General features: G+C 49.7%; 2 protein-coding genes across 15 annotated transcripts; one reads left to right on the forward strand and one right to left on the reverse strand.

The window, feature by feature from the left end:
* Positions 1-254: 254 nt before the first annotated feature.
* On the reverse strand, positions 255-13,689 carry BAG6 (BAG cochaperone 6). Of its 14 annotated transcripts, none has more exons than XM_090282075.1 (26): positions 13,510-13,689; positions 12,768-12,888; positions 11,546-11,663; positions 11,228-11,424; positions 10,952-11,005; positions 10,714-10,788; positions 9,220-9,431; positions 8,588-8,717; positions 7,946-8,143; positions 7,507-7,756; positions 7,098-7,175; positions 6,880-6,987; positions 6,646-6,758; positions 6,460-6,547; positions 5,994-6,277; positions 5,327-5,618; positions 4,992-5,161; positions 4,682-4,735; positions 4,445-4,547; positions 4,233-4,357; positions 3,913-4,062; positions 3,755-3,814; positions 3,511-3,654; positions 1,368-1,475; positions 726-872; positions 255-431 (listed from the first exon to the last, which is right to left on the reverse strand). In XM_090282075.1, the coding sequence occupies exons 2-26, from the start codon at positions 12,873-12,875 to the stop codon at positions 336-338; spliced, it is 3,462 nt and encodes a 1,153-aa protein (XP_090138201.1). In that variant the 5' UTR covers positions 12,876-12,888; positions 13,510-13,689; the 3' UTR covers positions 255-335. The 14 variants fall into 14 exon arrangements, with proteins under 14 accessions (XP_090138201.1, XP_090138204.1, XP_090138202.1 ...); XM_090282078.1 differs by having other exon boundaries at positions 13,506-13,689; XM_090282076.1 differs by having other exon boundaries at positions 13,499-13,689.
* A 2,029-nt stretch (positions 13,690-15,718) lies between these two features.
* APOM (apolipoprotein M) lies at positions 15,719-17,816 on the forward strand. The gene is made up of 6 exons (XM_090282090.1): positions 15,719-15,921; positions 16,301-16,455; positions 16,743-16,816; positions 16,911-17,009; positions 17,187-17,285; positions 17,675-17,816. The coding sequence occupies exons 1-6, from the start codon at positions 15,802-15,804 to the stop codon at positions 17,698-17,700; spliced, it is 573 nt and encodes a 190-aa protein (XP_090138216.1). The 5' UTR covers positions 15,719-15,801; the 3' UTR covers positions 17,701-17,816.
* Positions 17,817-17,920: the final 104 nt, after the last annotated feature.

Consider the following 17,920-nt stretch of genomic DNA (forward strand, 5'->3'; position numbering starts at 1 on the left):
TACTGCTTTGTAATTAAATGTTTTTTACATGACAGTTTGAGGGCCCAATCCTAGCATGTACCTGAAACCAGGTTCCTTCCATTTCAGAACTTGGATCTTATTTATATGCAGAATGCTTCTGCATGAAAAATTACAAATGGGCAACTGCCCAAAGTTGTCTGATAAACAGCTGGGTTTCCTAGGGATTCAATTTTAAAAGTCAAAATTCAGAAGATTAAGTTTAAATTACTTATTAAGACAATTTAGAGACAAGAGCCAGGAAAATCTGACTTTTATTTCTTAAATACTGTAAAGGAAGACGGGAAATGGTCCCCTGATGAGGGTGGGGCAAGGAGCTAGGGATCCTCAGCAAAGGCCCGGTGGGCATTAGGGAAGCGCTGGGGACTGTAGTTGGGGTCTTCCTGCAGTCGTCTCTGTAGATCAGCCCGGAGCTAGAAAGAAACAAGCAGGTTGGAGGAGCATTGGCCAAGCCCCTGGGATCCCAGCAAGCACACAAGGCCATCCCTTGGGAGCTAACGGAGCTAACACTTCCCCACCAGCCACATACTGTCAGCCCAATAAGGCATCAAAGAGCTTTCCCGATGCCTCTAGAGAAAAACGTCTTAAAAATATCAAGTGGTAGCCCCAGACTAAACAGTTCATCTCTGAAGGGATCTGGGGAAGAGAGGGCCCTAACCCAACCCCTCCCACTAGACCATCCCTAGTCTGCTTCAAGGTGGGGACACCTGCTGCCTGTAGCTCTCCTGAACCTCTGGTGCTTCCAGGTCCTGGCTCAGGCTCTCTGGGCTCGTCAGGGGCCGAGCTCCGGCTGCCTTAGCTGCCCGGCTCACGGCCTCTGAAAGAAGCAGCTGGGGACCCTCACCCTGCATCGTCTGGGAGACAGGGGGTTGGGAGGGAAAAGACGATCAACGTCAGATCCAGTGCCACCACCCAGCTCACCCTTTCCATGAGTCAACCAGTCTCCACACTAGGGGAAAGAAGGGAAACAGTCCACATGTGGTTTTAACAGCAAAAAAATGCCTTCCTGATTTTGTTTGGCTCTAGTCAAAAACGGCATTTGAATGTCCTGGACTTGGTCTTCAAAACAAGAGGAGCAAGATGGGCCATCAGCATTCAAAACTAGCTGGTCCACAAGAGGAAGCCCACCATAGGGAAACAGCCCTAGTCATGTGGGGATTAGGCAGCTGAGGGATGACAGGCCTACTGACAGACTGATGGGGCAACCATGAGCAAATCATGAGTTCCAGAGAGGTTTCTTCAATTAAATGAGGAGGCTAAGCTAGGAAAAATTCCATCCAGCTCAGTTTGATTCTTCACATGATGGGAATTTGCATAACGAAGGATCCTCAGAGAAGAGACAAACCAACCTTGCGTCTCTTGGCAGGCATACCACTGAGGTAGGCATCACTCAGGGGAGGCTGCGGTTTCACCTTCCGCTGGCTCTGAATGTCCTGCTGGATAATAGGGACCCATTCCTGGGGAACAAAAAATTATTAGAAAGTAACTGCCATGACTTCTGGCCAAGATGGAGGCCTAGACAGATACACTGCATCTCCCCCTCCACAACCAAGAAGGAATACAACTACCTCAAACTAGAGACAATCAGAAGTTCCAGAAAATTGGGCTGCATGGAAGTCCAACAAACAAAGATATAAAGGAGAAATACTCATCCAGACAGGTAGGACAGACGGAGCTAGGGCAGAGACGACACAGTGTGGTGGTGGCAGCAGCAGGCCGGCAGAAAGTGCAGTAACACGTTTTAAAAAGTAGGGAGGGACACCTGGGGACCGCTCCCAGCACCACACCATACCACACAGCTTATGGTTCCAATGACGGAAAATAAAGCCTCATTGCTTCTGACTGTGCAAACCAGTGGGGGCTGGGGTGGAGAAAGAAACTAACAGTATCTCAGTAGAGTCTGCTTGCTTAAAGGGCCCCCACAGCCCTAGAACATCCACAGACCCACCCACTCTGGGTACGACAGCCAGGGCAACGGCTAGAAGGATGCCAGTGCCGTACGAAGTGGGAGAAGTGCCTGGAAGAGGGGCGAGTGCTGAGCGGGTGGCACTGCTTCCTCTCAGACCCCTCCCCCACAAACAGGGCCACAACGTGGTGAAATGAGTCACCGGTACAGAAGAAAAATACTTAAGTTTCCACCCCTTAAAACATCACAGGAACAACAGTTCTACCTAAGACACAGAGGCAAACAAACACAGGAGCCTGTCCAAATGAGGAGACAGAGAAGTATGGGCCAAAAGAGGGAATGGATCAAGTTCCAGTGGGAAGCAGCCAACCTAACAGAGTTCAAAACACTGGTGATAAAGATGCTCACAGGCTTGACAAATATGCTTGAGTACAGCAAACATGTAAGGAAAGAGAAGGCTATGCTAAATGAAATGAAGGAAAATCCATACAAAACCAATGGTGAAGGGAAGTAAACCAGGGTTCAAATCAGTGATTTGGAACATAAGGAAGAAAAAAATAGTAAACCAGTACAAAATGAAGAAACAAGAATTTAAAAAAATGAGGAGAGGCTTAGGAACCTCTGAGACAACGTTAAATATGCCAACATCTGAATCTTAGGGGTGCCAGAAGAAGAGGAAGAGCAAGATGTCAAAAGGTTATGTGAAAAAATAATGAAGGAAAACTTCCCAAGTTTGGTGAAGGAAATAGACATACAAGTCCAGGAAGCACAGAGTATCCCAAAAAAGCTAGACCCAAAGAGAACCACACCAAGACACATCATCATTAAAATGCCAAAGGTTAAAGATACAGAGAGAATCTTAAAAGCAGCAAGAGAAAAGAAGGCAGTTACCTACAAAGGGATTCCTATAAGACTATCAGCTGACTTCTCAAAAGAAACTTTGCAGGCAAGAAGGGAATGGCAAGAAGCATTCAATGTGACGAAAAGCAAGGACCTACAACCAAGATTACTCTATCCAGCAAAGCTATCATTTAGAATGGAAGGGCAAAGTGCTTCCAGACAAGATAAAGCTGAAGGAGTTCATCATCACCACGCCATTATTATATGAAATGTCAAAAGGACTTACTTAAGAAAAAGAAGATCAAAACTATGAACACTAAAATCACAGCAAACTCACAACTATCAACAACTGAATCTAAAAAATAAAAACAAAATCCTAAGCAAACCAGAACAGGAACAGAATCATGTGGGAATCATTTGGAGGGTTATCAGCTGGGAGGGGGAGGGGGGAGAAATGGGGAAATGATGCAGGGACTAAGAAGCATAATTGGTTGGTACAAAATAGACAGGGGAAGTTAAGAATAATACAGGAAAGGGTGAAGCCAAAGAATTTATATGCATGACCCATGGAGATGAACTAAGGGGGATGGGATTGCTGGAGGGAAGGTGGGTACTGGGCAGAGGGGAGCAAATGGAAAAACAATTGGGACTACTGTTAAGAACATAATAATAAATAAACTTAAAAAAAAAAAAAGTAATTGCCACAACTTTCAGTTGTCTTGGCCCACCGATTACCTGACACTTACTGGGGGGACTGCAGCTGCCCAAGGTTCTGCCTCAGCTGAAGCTCCATCCTGTTCGTCTTGGGAGCCCCCCTCAGGGGCAGGAGGTGGACCTCGGGACATAGCCTCTTCTGCTGTTGTTCCAGGGGCTGGGGAAGCATTCTCCCGCTGGGAGCCAGATATAACAGGCAGATTCAGAATTCTTGGCCATGAAAACCCTCCACCCCCACCTCTCCACTCTGATTTATCTGGCCCCTCAACCTGGTACCTGAGGCTCAGGGGAAGTTCTCTCTGATCCCTGAACTTCCATTGGCTCCTCAGAAAGTGGCTATGACATTGAACAGAAGAAGAGAATACAAAAGGCTCTTTTAAATCTCTCCAGTTCCCTCAAGTCCCGATTCCACAGCCCATCATCAGGTCCTTTACCTGTGGGGGCGGATCACCAACCCTGCGAACATATCTGAGGATGGCATCGGGACCTACAGGCATGTGTTCCAGGACCACCTGAAGCCTCAGTCCCATCATAGTGGTCAGCCAGCTCACCAAGGACGGGTTCACCCCACGAGACATACGACGCTGAGGGGCAGAGAGCAGACTCAAACACAAAAAGCTCAACCAACTTTTGAAAGGTATCAAAGGATAAAGAATGGCAGTTTGGAAAAGAAAAATGAAAACTGCAGGATACCAAAGAGAATGGAACCCTGATGCAACAAAAGGCTGGGGATCTGGGGCTGGGTGGTGCTTACAATCCGGCCATTGATGACAGCAGCTAGCTCCATCTGCTGGCCCCCCAAGCAGTGCAGGTTCAGAGCAAGGCATTCAAACAGGCCCTGGTTACACAACTCCAGCAAACGGGCCCCAAATCCACTATCTATGGGGCAAGACACAGGAGGGAGTTGCAGCCCTGCACAGCCAACACCCAACATGCCCCACTCACCCTGACCCAGCTGGCCCTGACCTGTGCAGTGCAGAACATGAGCAGCAATGCTATTAAACTGCTCTTGGAGAAATTCCAGATTTGTCCGGATGATGTCCACACCTGGCTGAACTTGCACCAAAGACTAATAAGAGACAAAACACATAAGAGACCCAAAACTCGGGAACCCCAAGACACTAGGCGTCAAGGGGGAGATAGGAGGAACAGAAGCTATCCTACCAGACCCAGGAGAGGACGGGATGGGGAAGGGTTACTCACAAAACTCTCTCGAACATATTCTTCTAGTCCAGTGATCAATGTGTGGGTTGCCATCTACAAGGGGAGAGGGAGGAGAACAGACAACACAGGTTTAGATTCAAGGCCCAGCCCTCAAGACATGTCCCCCTCCACCCCAAAGTGCAGGGCTTCTTGGGCTGGGACAGTCATAGGTCTTGGTGACAGATACACAGAGTTAGGAATGAGGACTTAAAAGTGAAAAGGATCAGACAAGATCGGGCGCATTCAGGCTGGTATGGCCGTGAACTAAAAGTGAAGAGAAGACAACTCTGGGGCCAAGCTCTTCATTTACCCGTATGTTACCAGGTGTGGGCTCCTGGCCACCCAGGTAGTGCTGGTGGAAGAAGGACCGCAGCTGGGGCTGGAGCCGCTGCAGTGGCTGGAAATGCCCATGGAGAAGCATCACCACATCCACCATAGAAAAGTTCTGGCACAGAAGTGAGAGCAGGGCCCCAAAGAATCCTGTGGAGAGGGGCAGAAGTTAGCAGTGGTCTTTACCACCTCACCAGCTCACCCACCCCCAGACCATAACCCTCATCCCACCTTGGCAATTTCCCTAAGCACAGGTATTCTACCTTCCCCTGGCTGCCCTTTCTTAAAGAAGGCCAAGGCACCCCCACTACTCACCAAGAGCGCCATCAGCCCCAGGCTCAAAAATGTTGCTGGACCCACTAAGGCGCTGTATGAAAGCGGCGATGCTCTCACTGCTGCCGGCCCGAGCCCCCAGGGAGCCCAGCAGAGAGCTCAGCACACCCTGCACCACTGAGGTAAAAAACTCTGGTGATAGGCTTTCAGGACCCAGGCCTCCAGGACTCCCTGTGCCACCAGAGGGGGACCCTGGTGGGGGCGTGGTCTGCTGCTCTGGGGCCAGAGGTGGAGGTGGGGGTGGTGGAGGGGGTGGAGAGGCTGTCTGTGATGCCTGGAAGACAGAAAAAAACAAAAAAGAGATGTGATTAGAATGGAGACAAGAACATAGAATGGATCAGGAGGGTATGAACCAGAGGGGTTTGGAAGATGAGGAGCTCTACTCTGGTCCAGACTCCTTACAGCAAAATATGCATGGGTAGTTACTGAACAGCAGTTAGGCCAAGCAGCCACCTCTCTCCCTCTGAATGAGTAAGGTCAGAGCAGTGACACAAATGAGGAAAATGGGGGTTCAGAGTCAATGGATTCCCAGTGTTCCTTTCCACTGCCATACCACTAGGGGCCACAGCCATGGCAATATAATGGCAACAAGGCACCAATGCCTGGCTAGGCAAGGAGAGGAAGGGCAAAGAAAAAGCCACTCACTCACCTGCAAGAAGTCAGTCATGCCCTGAAGAAAGGCAGGGACACCAGGCATTGCTACCGTGATAGTGGGAGAAGCCATGCCAGGTCCTCCAGTGCCTGGCCCTGCAGGCCCCAGGAGGTTACCCAGGAGCTGAGAGAACTGCAGATCAGAGGTGGAGGGTTGAGGGGGAGGGGGCTGGGTGGGTCCCCCAGGAGCAGGGCCAGCTGTGGTAGCTGTGTTGGTGGTGCCAGCACTGGCTGATGCAGTGGCAGGGGCTGGAGGTGGAGCCATTCCTGGGGTCCCCTGAGCTGTAGGGACCGAAAAAAGCAAGCTGAAAATCTCCATTCTGGTCTTCCAGCAGGAAGGCAAGAACAAAGGGACTGAGATAAGAACTGGGAAGCATCCATGAGGAGGTCAAGAGAGAGGGAGGATAAGCCTTCAGAACCACAGAAATCTCTTAAGTTTGAGGCAGGGAAAAACAAGGACTCACCCACAAGGACAGGCTGCATAAGAAGCTGACCCACAAGGCCGCTCACCATCTGGGCCAAAGACGCATTGGTACCCAGACCAGCACCCTGCTGAGAGCGGGAGGCTTTCAGCCCTGCCCTTTCTATGCCCCACCACAGGACTCCCTCCCCAGACACCTCCCCATCAAAACTCTCCCACCTTTACTCACCAGAGTCCCCGAGACTGGGGGCCCCCCAGGATGGGAAGGCCGAGCCTGTGGAGGGGTGGGCCGGGCAATCACCACCCGGGTCGGAGCTGTTGGGAAGCCTGGCACCTGCTGTCCTGTGCATAGCACAGGGGAGAGACCAAAGAGGGCTGAGGGCTAGGCCCATGCCCCCCAGCTGACAGCACCCGCCACCATGGACCTTGGCCCCCTCCCAGGCTTCCCCTTCCAGGCCATTACCTGCGGCCGCGGAGGCAACAGCTGCCACCATGGCCTGATGAGTGATCTGGTGGGCGACGGCGTGCATGAACTCAGGGGACAGGGAGGGCAGCTGGATGAGGGTGGAGCCTGGGGGGCGGGTCTGATGTAGCCTTGAACCTGGACCCCTTCAACCCACCCAATCGGCTCTACCCCTTCTCTACCCAGAGTTCAGCCTGCTCTGACACTCTCACTCTTACCCAGGGTCTGGCCATGACCAGGGGGTCCTAGAGGGCCAGTAGGAGCACTCGGAACTCCACCAGGCTGCGTGCCAGAATCTGGGTGGGGAGACAGAGAGAGTGGCCCTGAGAGACGTGGGGCCATGGCCTGACCGTATCCTCCTGAAACTGATGTCCTTCAGGCCCTTTATCCCTACCCAGAATGCCTGCCTCCCTTTTCCTCCATCTAGACAAGAGATGCTCCCTTCCTTATGTAAACAAACCTCCAAGAACAAGCAATCCCTGCTACTCCCAGCCACACACACACACCAACTAAAGCTCCAGTTCTGGTCCCTCGGCTACCACCAGCAGCCTCTCCCTTACCACCCTCACACCTCAGCACCAACCCCTCCCCTCATCGTGCTGCTCTTCTCTACTGATCCTAACCCACCTTGAATGTTCATGTGCATCATGACCACGGGTTCCACGCTCTGGTGGGAAATCCGTATAACCCTCGGATGGCTGGTGGATGGTGCAGGAGCTGGCCCTGGGGGAGGCACCCCCTCAGTTGAATCGACGGTGGCAGAAGAGGGAGCCAGGGATGAGGCCTGTCCAGGACCAGCAGGAGATGCCTCTGCACTGTGAGTCGGGGGGGATCGAGTCCCATTCCCAGTCATGGTCACAGTGGTCCCCACGTTGATCTGGATAAGATGAGTGGAGCAGAAATCAGTACTACCCCATGGCATGCTTCTAAAGTCTTCCCAACCCTTCGTCACTACGTGTTTCCAAAGCCTCCTGCCCTTCTAACCTCCTTCAAGGACAATAGCCACCCTGGGTCATTCCACCAACAGTCTTCCACTCTTCCTCAGGCCAGGCTCACCCCCACCAACCTGGATGGGGATGGCTGCTTGTTGGAGCACCATGGGGGTGGTGTAGTGAGACATAGGCCGGACTACATGCAGATGTCTCGGGGGCGCACAGGACAAATTGCAGCGCAGATCGGACAGTGCCACAAAGGTGTTGCCTAGCAGCCGCAGGCTCTCTCCCACCAGATTGATCAAGCGCTGGTCCTCTTCACGACCCTCTTGCTGTAGCCCCAAGCCAAACACAGAAAGGCAGGGGGGGGTTAGAAACACACAAAAAGGCAGAAAATATCTGGCTGAGATCCACCTCACTAACCAAAGCAACACCACCTTCTGAAAATATCACATCCTCTAACCCTTTAGGTGTAGTCTTGGAAGCTCCTGCATAGACCAAAGCTTTGCAAAATTCTACTGTATACACATAAAAAATTTGCCATTAACCAATAAATCATTATCTACTAATCTCACTTTATAAACTTGCTAAGTACTCAGAGGACTGAGGGGTGCAAAGACAGTGAATATTGCATAGATTATCGCCTGTCCTGAAAAGGAGAAAAAAAGTCACTTACTTATAACTCTAGGGAGAAATCATCACCTTGCAGACAATAACTTTTTTAGTCAGCCTATTCCATTTGGGGAGAACTAGAGTGAGGGGGTGGGCAGGCTCACATTATTGTTGTAGTCTGTACTGGCAGCGGCGCCCAGAACCTCATAGTAGCGCTGCAGAAAGGGATGAAGGCGACTCTCAAGCCGCTGGAGCTCCTGGAGCACCTCGACGTACTCCGCGGGGGAAGGGTGGCTGTAAGCAACCCCAAGAGGCAGTAAGCCAAGGCCTTCCTCAGCTGCCCAACCTCACAGTTCACAGTTGCCAGGGACCACATCTGCCACCTCTCCCTGACCTCCCAGAACCCTAGCCCAATCCCTTCCTGGAACCTGTTCTTTACCCCCACCCATGGGAAGACAGAGAGAATATAAACTGCTTCCACCCTCTACCCCATCACAAACCTGCATCTACAATACAATGGTGAGACACTAATAAAAGAGATGGGATCTCTGTGAACTCACAGGAAAGAACTTGATTAGGAAGCACCATTTGGTTTTCCTTGCCCCGGGGAGAGCAGTGCAGCTCAGCTGCCAGTCCTAACCTCCCTCACTTACCCCAGAGCCTTTCCATGCCCTCAACACTAACCCTTCACATAAGACCTCCAAGCAATCCTTCCTTCCCCATCACACCTCTTCTGGTCCTCATCATTCACTAAGGATCCCAAACCCACCTCCCAAAGGTGCCCTCCCTCTCTCACTTGGGTGCATTTGTCTCTGGGGCAGGTGTTGGGCCCGCTGGGGCTGGGCCAGGAGGGGCATGCTCCTCCACTTCTTCCGCCTCCATGGGCTCCCGAGGAGACACTTCGCTTTCAACTGGTTCTGATGTCTGAGAGCTCAAGGCTACTGGCTCTGGGGCCACAGTCGGTGCCTGTGCAGGTGGCTGATGCTGTGCTTGGGACCCCCCTCGACACTGAAAGTAGGGGAGAGTAAGGATACCGAAGTCAGGATGAGACTGCTGCAGAGGACTACTCAGGTCAAGAGACCAAGTGGACAAGGTGCTCTAACTAGGCTCACTGAAGACAAGGCTTTGCATCTGTATCTTCGACTCCCTAGCAACAAGAATGACTTATGCAAATTAGGTACACAATAAATACCTGAAATTCTTGTAAATAAATGAATTACTAACAAAAAAATGGAATGCCCTCGCTGGTGTGGCTCAGTGGATTGAGCGCTGGCTTGTGAATCAAAGGGTCGCTGGTTCGATTCCCAGTCAGGACACATGCCTGGGTTGCAGGCCAGGTCCCCAGTTGGGGGTGCACAAGAGGCAACCACACACTGATGTTTCTTTCCCTCTCTTTCTCCCTTCCTTCCCTTCTCTCTGAAATAAATAAGTAAATAAATAAATAAATAAATAAAATATTCTTTTTTTTTAAAAAAAGGTAGAAACTGTGGCTTCCTAACCTCCACAAGAGAAGGAAAGGCCATAGGTCACAGACACAACACAAACTAATGAAATCAAGACATACCAGTACCAAGTATCAAGAAGTTTTTAAAAAGCATCAAGCCCTGGCCAGGTAGCTCAGTTGATTAGAGCATTGTCACAACACACCAAGGTTGTGGGTTTGATCCACGGTCAGGGCACGTACAATAATCAACCAATGAATACACAAATAAGTAGAATAAAAAAATCAATGTTTCTCTCTCTCTGAAATCAATTTTAAAAAAAAAGAAAAAAAGGCACGAAAGTCCTCTTTAATTGGAAAGAGATGCCACAAGCCCTGACTGGTGTGGCTCAGTAGGCTGGGCATCATCCCTTAAAAGAAAAAGGTCACCAGTCCAATTCCAGTCCGGGTACATGCCCAGGTTGCGGGTTCAGCCCCGGGTCAGGGCATGTACAGAATACGAGAGGCAGCAAGTCAATGTCTCTTTCACATCAATGTTTCTCCCCCTCCCTTCCCCTCTCTCTAAAACTAAATAAAATCTTAAAAAAAAAAAAAAAAAAAAAAGATGCCATGAGAGTTATCTGACAAGTCTGAAACAAACTTCCCAGATACTGGACACTAAGAGGTTTAGCAGGGACAAGACAGCCTCACATAGATACTATAGATACTTTATCTGTCCAAAGAATAAAGACTGCAGAAAGGAGACTCAGATTAGGAAGGAAGCATCCTGTGAACGTGGCCAGTCATGCCTTCACCCCCAGGCTGAGAAAGTGGGTAGGGAGGATAGGGAGAGAGAGAAAGACCACTTACCTCCATCCGGGATAGTAACGTCTGTATATCCCTGATCATGTGCTGAGCCATCACCAGCCGTACTCGGGGTTCACTCTACAATAAGAGAGAGAAGGTCAGGGCAGGTCTGAGATGTAGGCACGAGCTCCAAAGTCTATTGAAGCAGTTCCCAGCATCACCTGAGCCAAGTCCAACCCCACCTCATGGATGACTCCTTCTCCCAGATCTCCTTCCCTGACCTTCCCAGACCCCATGATACCTGAATCGGGGCCTGTTCCATGTTGATGTGAACATCCACAGCAGAGCCATCACTCTAGGGAAAAGGTAAGAAGTTGCTCTGGGAGAAGCCAAATACTAAGGCCCCATATTGTCAACTTATTCTCTGGAGACCCACCCTGTCTCTTCTCAAGACTGAGGCCATTAGTAAACCATAAGGCCTTCCAAACCCAATCTAAATACTGAGCTCTCTCAGTTGCTACCATAACCAAAATTATCCTTCCCCACAAAAATTATCCCATGTGAAATGTAAGCTTACAGGAAGATTGAAGGTTCCAACCATAACATAGCTGTTGGCATTCCGGTCATGAACAGAGGCCCCAGGACCCCGAGTACCAAGTGTGGGTCCCCCACCATGGGTAGCTGAGGCAGACCCTGTCCCAGAAGATGCCCCAGAAGGGAGCTGAGTCTGAGGAGGAGCACGTTCCACCAGGTGGATAACCTTTCCCCCAACATCTGCAAGAAAAAAAGAAAAAGATACCTACCGAAACATTCTTTAATCAGGTAAACCCATAATTTCAGCTCATCCCTCTGGACAACTGCCTCAAACTCTAAATTGGCCCCCCAACCCCCTTACTGTATTCCTGGAGCTTCTTATCATCCTGCAGAACTCGTCCCTGGTAGATGAGACGTTGTTTCTCAGAGGGGATGCTGACAGAGGCAGCAATGTGCTCCTTAAATTCCTTTACATTCATCTGCAAAAGGGACACAAATAGGTATTAACAAATGGAGAAAAGAGAAAGGACAAAAGAGAGACAAATGACTTATGGAGGTGAGGGGTAAAAACCATCCATCATAAAATCACTTGTCTTAATTGTGAGGTAATTACTTTGCAAAGCTTCAAACTAAGACAATTCTTGTCAAAATACTGACGATAAGCATAACAAAGTTCAATTCTAGGCCTAGGAGAAAATTACATGGCTGAGGAACAGAAAAGCCAAGTGATATTCCCTTTACTCCTCTTGCCTTGTTCCCAAGGGAATGTGCATCTAAAGATACCAGTGACGGCTCCCTAAACCAAAATGATACAACTACAGTCTCAAAGATAAAAGTAATGACAAGAAAGATGGGGTGGACAATCAGGTTAAGGAAGGAACACTCAACCAAGAAGAGAGAAGGATGCAAAAAAGAAAACTTTTTCTTAACTAGACAACCAACTCTTGGGAACATTCAGGCTGTTTACATATATGTAGTCACAAAAGCCTCTATGGTTTTCTGAAATATTATGTAATATCATATTTTAAAAACCACAGACCAACCTCTCACAATTTTTGCTCCCAGGAATAATGACATAGCTGTGTCCATGCTGTCAAGCTCAAGAGATTCAAATTATGCCACAAATATTAGTAATTCCACTCACCGGTCTATTAGGCCTCTACCTACATTACTAGCTCTAACTTATCAGCTTTAAAAATACAGTACAGAGCTGACCAATTTTTGTCTTAAAAGACACTTGTGTTTGGGGTCTGTGTTCTGTTTTCCCCTCCCAAAGGCAGGAGCCATGTCTACCCCTTTGGGCTAGGATTCACTCATGATGATAGCATAAAGATTCCGCCCTTCCTACATACTCCCCTCTGCAATGGGTTCTACTGAGATGGAGAAAGGCAGAACAAAATCTACCCCATTCAATAGAAGCAATTCCTTCTCACTCAGCAAGAAATATCAGAAAATGTCCTGACTAGAGCATGAACAAAGGAATCAATAAAACAAAAGTTGAGGACCAACAAATCATCTCCCAGACCAAGAGGCCTACAAGAGGAAGAGTTAATGGATGTCTTCCGGAAGTACTGGGGTCTCACCTGGGCCCCCACAATAAAGGTCCGAGTCTGAGAGTCCAGGGTCTTCACCAGCACCTCCAGGTTGTCAGGCTCCTCCACAGTGGTACTGGTACTATTACTGGGCTCCATGGCCTACAGCTTTCTAAGGAAGAATGGAGGGAGAGGCCCGCTGTTCCCAGAGCAGGTTTTATATACCCAGAAGCCTCCCCTGCCCAAGTCTCCGCCCCAATACCTAAAGGGTTTCTCCCACACAAGCACACACTCACACCGCCCCCATCCCCCTTCTGATTCCGGGGCACCCGGAAAGAAATGCAAAGGGCAGAAGACAGACGGCCAAGGAAGCTAGGCGACGGGAGGTGGGAGGGGCTCCACGATGCCAATCACAAGAGCGGGCAAGTCGGGCTAGGAAGCAAGGAAGGAAGGAAGCACAATTCCAGCGTCATCATCGATTGCGATAAAGGCCCCAGAAACCCTGGGAAAACGCGAGAAGCAGCGGTAGCAGTCGCACTACACTGCCGAGAAAATGATTTCGCGCACGTGGGACACAACACAACCACTAAGCCCGCCTAAGTCACGAGAGACCAAAAATAACGGACACTCACGGGGGGCCAGGCCGGCTAGCTGACTGCCCCCCTCTTCTGCCTTCTTTCGGGGATCCAGCAGAGCGTCGCAATCAGTACACACCAACTACACACACCACTACCCTGCGGCTCCACCCATGACTCCCCCACGGTGCCGTCACTTCCGGTCACCTCCAACCTGCCTCCGAAGGCCACTTCCGTTTTCCCGACAGTATTTGGAGATCGTGAGGCGGAACTTCCGGCTCCCCCCAGGTTCCCAAGCTTCAGTTTTGTGGGGCACGACAAGAAAGTCTGCGGCCCCAATGAGTTCCTGCGGGCGAGATGGGATGGGGCCGGCCTAGATGGGAGGGAGCCGATCACCCCGAGGAACCGCTGCTGCTGCCGTAGCTCAGGGGACTGTACTGCGTCTGCGTGCGTCGCATTACGCATGCGTACACAGACACCGCCCCACCCTAGTTGGCGAGGTTTATTTCTGTGTGTGAGCTTGTGCAATAGGAGATTGAGGTGGCCACTATAAATGCCTGAAAAAAAATTAGCAGATGAGACCATGACTCCCTGAAGAGGCTTTGGACGGTTGTATGGATCTTGGAATTTCGGGACTGGGAATTGCGCCTCATTAATCTGTACTGAGGTCTTAGCTGCCAGAGACTTTGAGGCGGCACTGTCCTGGCCACCTAAAATGCCGTTTTCAGCTCACTCTCGCCTTTGCTGCTCCAGTCCTTCCGTGCCTCCGGAAGTCGCCCTTCTTTGACGGTTGGGACTGGTTCACGAGCTGTCTTGCGTGCGGTCGCGTGGTTAGGTCTAATCTTGGTTTTGTCCTGCGGGCGTTTTGCGGAGTTTGGGCGCCATGTTCCTCACTGGCGGTGTATGGTCGAAAGACACGCCACGGTTTTGAGAAGCTAAGGATTGACTACCTTCCAGAATTTTTGTCAGAGAAAAAGGGGTGGGGGCGCCCCCGAGTTTGGGAACAAAAGAAGTCCGACCTGACCGAAACACAAACTGACCGTAGGGAACTGAAGAGACCGCCAAAGGTCTTTTACAGGCCGGGGTCCTGGGGTTACTGCTTCACTGCCCTCTTTCATCCCCACCCTCGGCTCCGCGGCGCTGTTACTATTCTAGCCAGACTCATCACTGCTCTGGTGCCCAGCCTTTCTGGGATTCTTTGTTTATACCTAGGTGCCAGGACTGTTCCAGTTAAGAGTTCAGAGAGCACACTGTGCCAGCCAGTTTTCTAAGGGTTCTACTTACTGTCATATTTAAAAGCCTTCCAACCTCTGAGATAGCTATTACATTCACTTCATATAATGAGTACACCTAGTAAACTGTCAAATCCAGGCCTACCAGATTCATCTGGGTCAAGCACATCTACCTTACTGCCCAGTAAATTTTTATTATTAAAAGTGTCAAAAATGGAACTATAATGAACCCTCAAATACCCCTAAATCGTAAGTCTTATCTTTCAGGACTTTTTGGGGGGTGGGGGTGGGGGCAGTCTGAGTTATAAATGATTTAGGAAGCTACACCTTTCATTGCATTAACTGCTCCACACACTTGGCACTAAACTATCCAATGACTGTCTTGACAGTTCTTTCCTTACCTCCTATTATTTGAGAACGTATTATCTGCGGGAAACTAAGCACTTTACAACAATTTCAGTGCTTCCTTAGACTGGACATGTGTAGGCCTTTACAAAGGGCTTTATATACATTATCTCTTAATCCTATGAGATGATTTGCTCATAGATGAAAAAAATAGGCATAGAGATCGTCTAATGAGCAGTAGAGTTAGGATTTGAACCCCCTCTGCCAGATGCCAATGTCTATCCTCTTTACAGTCTTTTACTTGTATTAATAAACATTGAGTGAATGAACTTAGTGTCAGTAAGCTTTTTTCCTGGTGTACATGTTGTTTCCCCAATTATAAACAAGAGAAAAAGCCACCTATCAGCTATGTCCCAGCACCTGGTTCATACCTGCTCTAACTTAATCAGGTTGTATTGCAGTGATTTGTTTACACAGCTAGTTTTCCTTAGACTGACTTCTTCAAGACCAGGGACTGTGTCTTAATCATTTTTATGTCCCAGGGCTTAGCCACTTCCTGGCAAACAGCTGGGACTCACAACAGTTTAAGTGAATGAATGAATCAATTCACCTTTCTTCAATGCTGCACAACACAGTAGATATCCAGCTCAGATCAAAACCACAGGCTCTACCTGGAGGGCTCAGCTTTCCTGATAATTTCCAAGAGACCCTGGGCATGCCAGGGTGTATTATGGAGTGACTGCATCTGGAGAGGGGGAGGAAGGGTAAAACACTGTAAGTAATCCACATTTGGAAAACAAGGTTGAAGTTACTCATTAGCAGATGAAAGGGTCAAAGGTCAAGGCAAGGGGGCTGGAAGTAGAGTGGACTGAGCAGCCAGCTGGGGAGAGAGTTAAGGCACCAGCCACTCCACAAAGAGCACCAGCACCCTGCATGAAGATGTTCCACCAAATTTGGGCAGCTCTACTTTATCTCTATGGCATTCTCCTTAACTCCATTTACCAGTGCCCTGAGCACAGTCAACTGACAACTCAAGGAGTGGATGGGAAAGAGGTATGAACTGAGAATGAGGGAAGCTTCCAGTGGGGGCTCTGAGGAACTTGAGTGGGTGGCCTAGAATGACTAGAAGCCACACTGGGAAAGGAAGGGAGGAAGAGAATGTGAGTATTGTGAAGGTGAAAGCAAGCAGTTTAAAAAATATCAGTACTGTGGCCATCAGTGCAGACATGGTATAATTGGGGGCAAGGGGTTACTCAGGTTGTTGAGAATAGGCAAAAAGGAAAAGTCATTTTATGACTCCCTGTCATGGATTCAAGCCCCAGTTGGAAAAAAGCAGCCAATACCTCCACACCTAAGTCTTGCTGTTCTGACAAATAGGTTGGATGGACCTTATAGTGGGACCCACCCTCTTATGCTCCCCTTGTCTCTCCAGTTCCCAGAGCCCCACCTGGGCCAGTGGTTCTTTATTGCAGGGGCAGCTCCCACCAAGGAGGAATTGGCGACTTTTGACCCTGTGGACAACATTGTCTTCAACATGGCTGTGGGCTCTGCCCCAATGCAGCTCCAGCTTAATGCTACCATTCGCACGTGAGTGGTAAAAAGGCAGAGGCACCAGTAGGTAGTCTCTGCCCAACGTGTGAGCACCTACCCACAAAGAGCCGGGTTCTTTTGCATATCCATGGTTCTTGGCCCACCTGAGTTCAAAGGTTCTATTAATTCCCCTCTGGAAAAAGACGGGTCTAACCATCCCTTGGTAGCTTGAAACCTAAGGCGACCTGGGCTTCAAGAAGGAATAAGAGGGAATAAATAAAGGTCAGTACTATGTAATGGAGGTGTCACTCAGTCTTTCCTCCTTGCCACCACCACCTCTGCAGGAAAAATGGGTCCTGTGTGCCCCGGGAATGGACCTACTACCTGACTGAGGGGAGGGCAGATCTCAGCACTGAAGGTTGGTTCTCTCCAGCCCTCCCTCTCCCCAAATCTCTTGGCTTGCTTGGTTTTGCATCTCTGTCCTCACACTTTCTGCCAACTCATCCTGACAGGCCGCCCTGACATGAAGACCAGGCTCTTCTCCAGTTCATGCCCAGGTGGAATCATGCTGAAGGAAATGGGCCGGGGTTACCAGCGCTTCCTCCTCTACAGTGAGTGAAAAGGCAAGGCAGGGTGGGTTGGAAGGAAACATGGGATGGGGAGGAGAGCCCCTCAGTCTGGGGCCTGTGACAGCATCCCAGGAAGGGCTGGGTGCTTCCAGGAGGTCCTCACCAGGGGCAGATATAAGTAGAAGTTTTGATGGGCCTGGCCCTGCTGTGCCCTTCCAGATCGTTCACCATACCCTCCTGAGAAGTGTGTGGAGGAATTCCAGTCCCTGACCTCCTGCCTGGACTCCAAGGCCTTCTTACTGACTCCCAGGAAACAAGGTGAGGGGGTTAAGTCCCACAGAAGAGAACTAGAACTCACCAAGTCTTCTGTGGGTGCTGGATGAAAGGGACCCAAGTGATGTCACCAGAGGGCAGGACCAAAGACTGACATCATTAGAGTGGCTGTGTTCAGACCTCCATTTGTGTCAGAGGTTGTGATGGCACCAGAGGGAGCCAGGATGGGCTGTGGGCTACTCAAGAGAGGCTTCTGAGTTTGCAGGGGATAAAGGGGGCAGAGTTAGACTCAGGGAGGGAAATACGCCTCAGAGACCCCTTCTTTGACAGGGGAGGAATGAGGGAATGCATTCTCTCCCACTCATTACTAGCAACTTTGCTTCTCTCCCTGGATTTCCTTCCTTTCCATCCTCTTTTCTCCCTCCTCCCACCAGGGGCCTGTAAGCAATCCAGTAACTGACCTGTAGCTTCATCTGTGTCCCCAGATGGATTCAGTGGGAGCTAAGATTGTGGTGGGGGAGAAGAGAAGCTGAAGAATCCCTTTCAATAGTAATAAAGATTATTTTTCAATCCTCATCTCATGTTGGTGTTTATCTCCAGACATCAATCCCACTCCAATTTCAAAACTCCCCCTGAATCTTCTACCCCCTAAACCCTGAGCTGGGTGGTGTCAGGAAGGA

This window comes from Furipterus horrens, unplaced genomic scaffold, assembly GCF_987537825.1.
Source record: "Furipterus horrens unplaced genomic scaffold, mFurHor1.1.pri manual_scaffold_6, whole genome shotgun sequence".
NCBI classification, from domain to species: domain Eukaryota; kingdom Metazoa; phylum Chordata; class Mammalia; order Chiroptera; family Furipteridae; genus Furipterus; species Furipterus horrens.

Coding starts and splice junctions, on each gene's coding strand:
- APOM (XM_090282090.1), top strand. CDS start 15,802: ATGAAGATGTTCCACCAAATTTGGGCAGCTCTACTTTATCTCTATGGC. Junction 15,922..16,300: donor AAGGAGTGGATGGGAAAGAG/GTATGAACTGAG, acceptor TTGTCTCTCCAG/TTCCCAGAGCCCCACCTGGG. Junction 17,286..17,674: donor ACTGACTCCCAGGAAACAAG/GTGAGGGGGTTA, acceptor TCCTCCCACCAG/GGGCCTGTAAGCAATCCAGT.
- BAG6 (XM_090282075.1), bottom strand. CDS start 12,875: ATGGAGCCCAGTAATAGTACCAGTACCACTGTGGAGGAGCCTGACAAC. Junction 5,162..5,326: donor TGGGGCTGATGGCGCTCTTG/GTGAGTAGTGGG, acceptor CCCTCTCCACAG/GATTCTTTGGGGCCCTGCTC. Junction 4,548..4,681: donor AATATGTTCGAGAGAGTTTT/GTGAGTAACCCT, acceptor GTCTCTTATTAG/TCTTTGGTGCAAGTTCAGCC.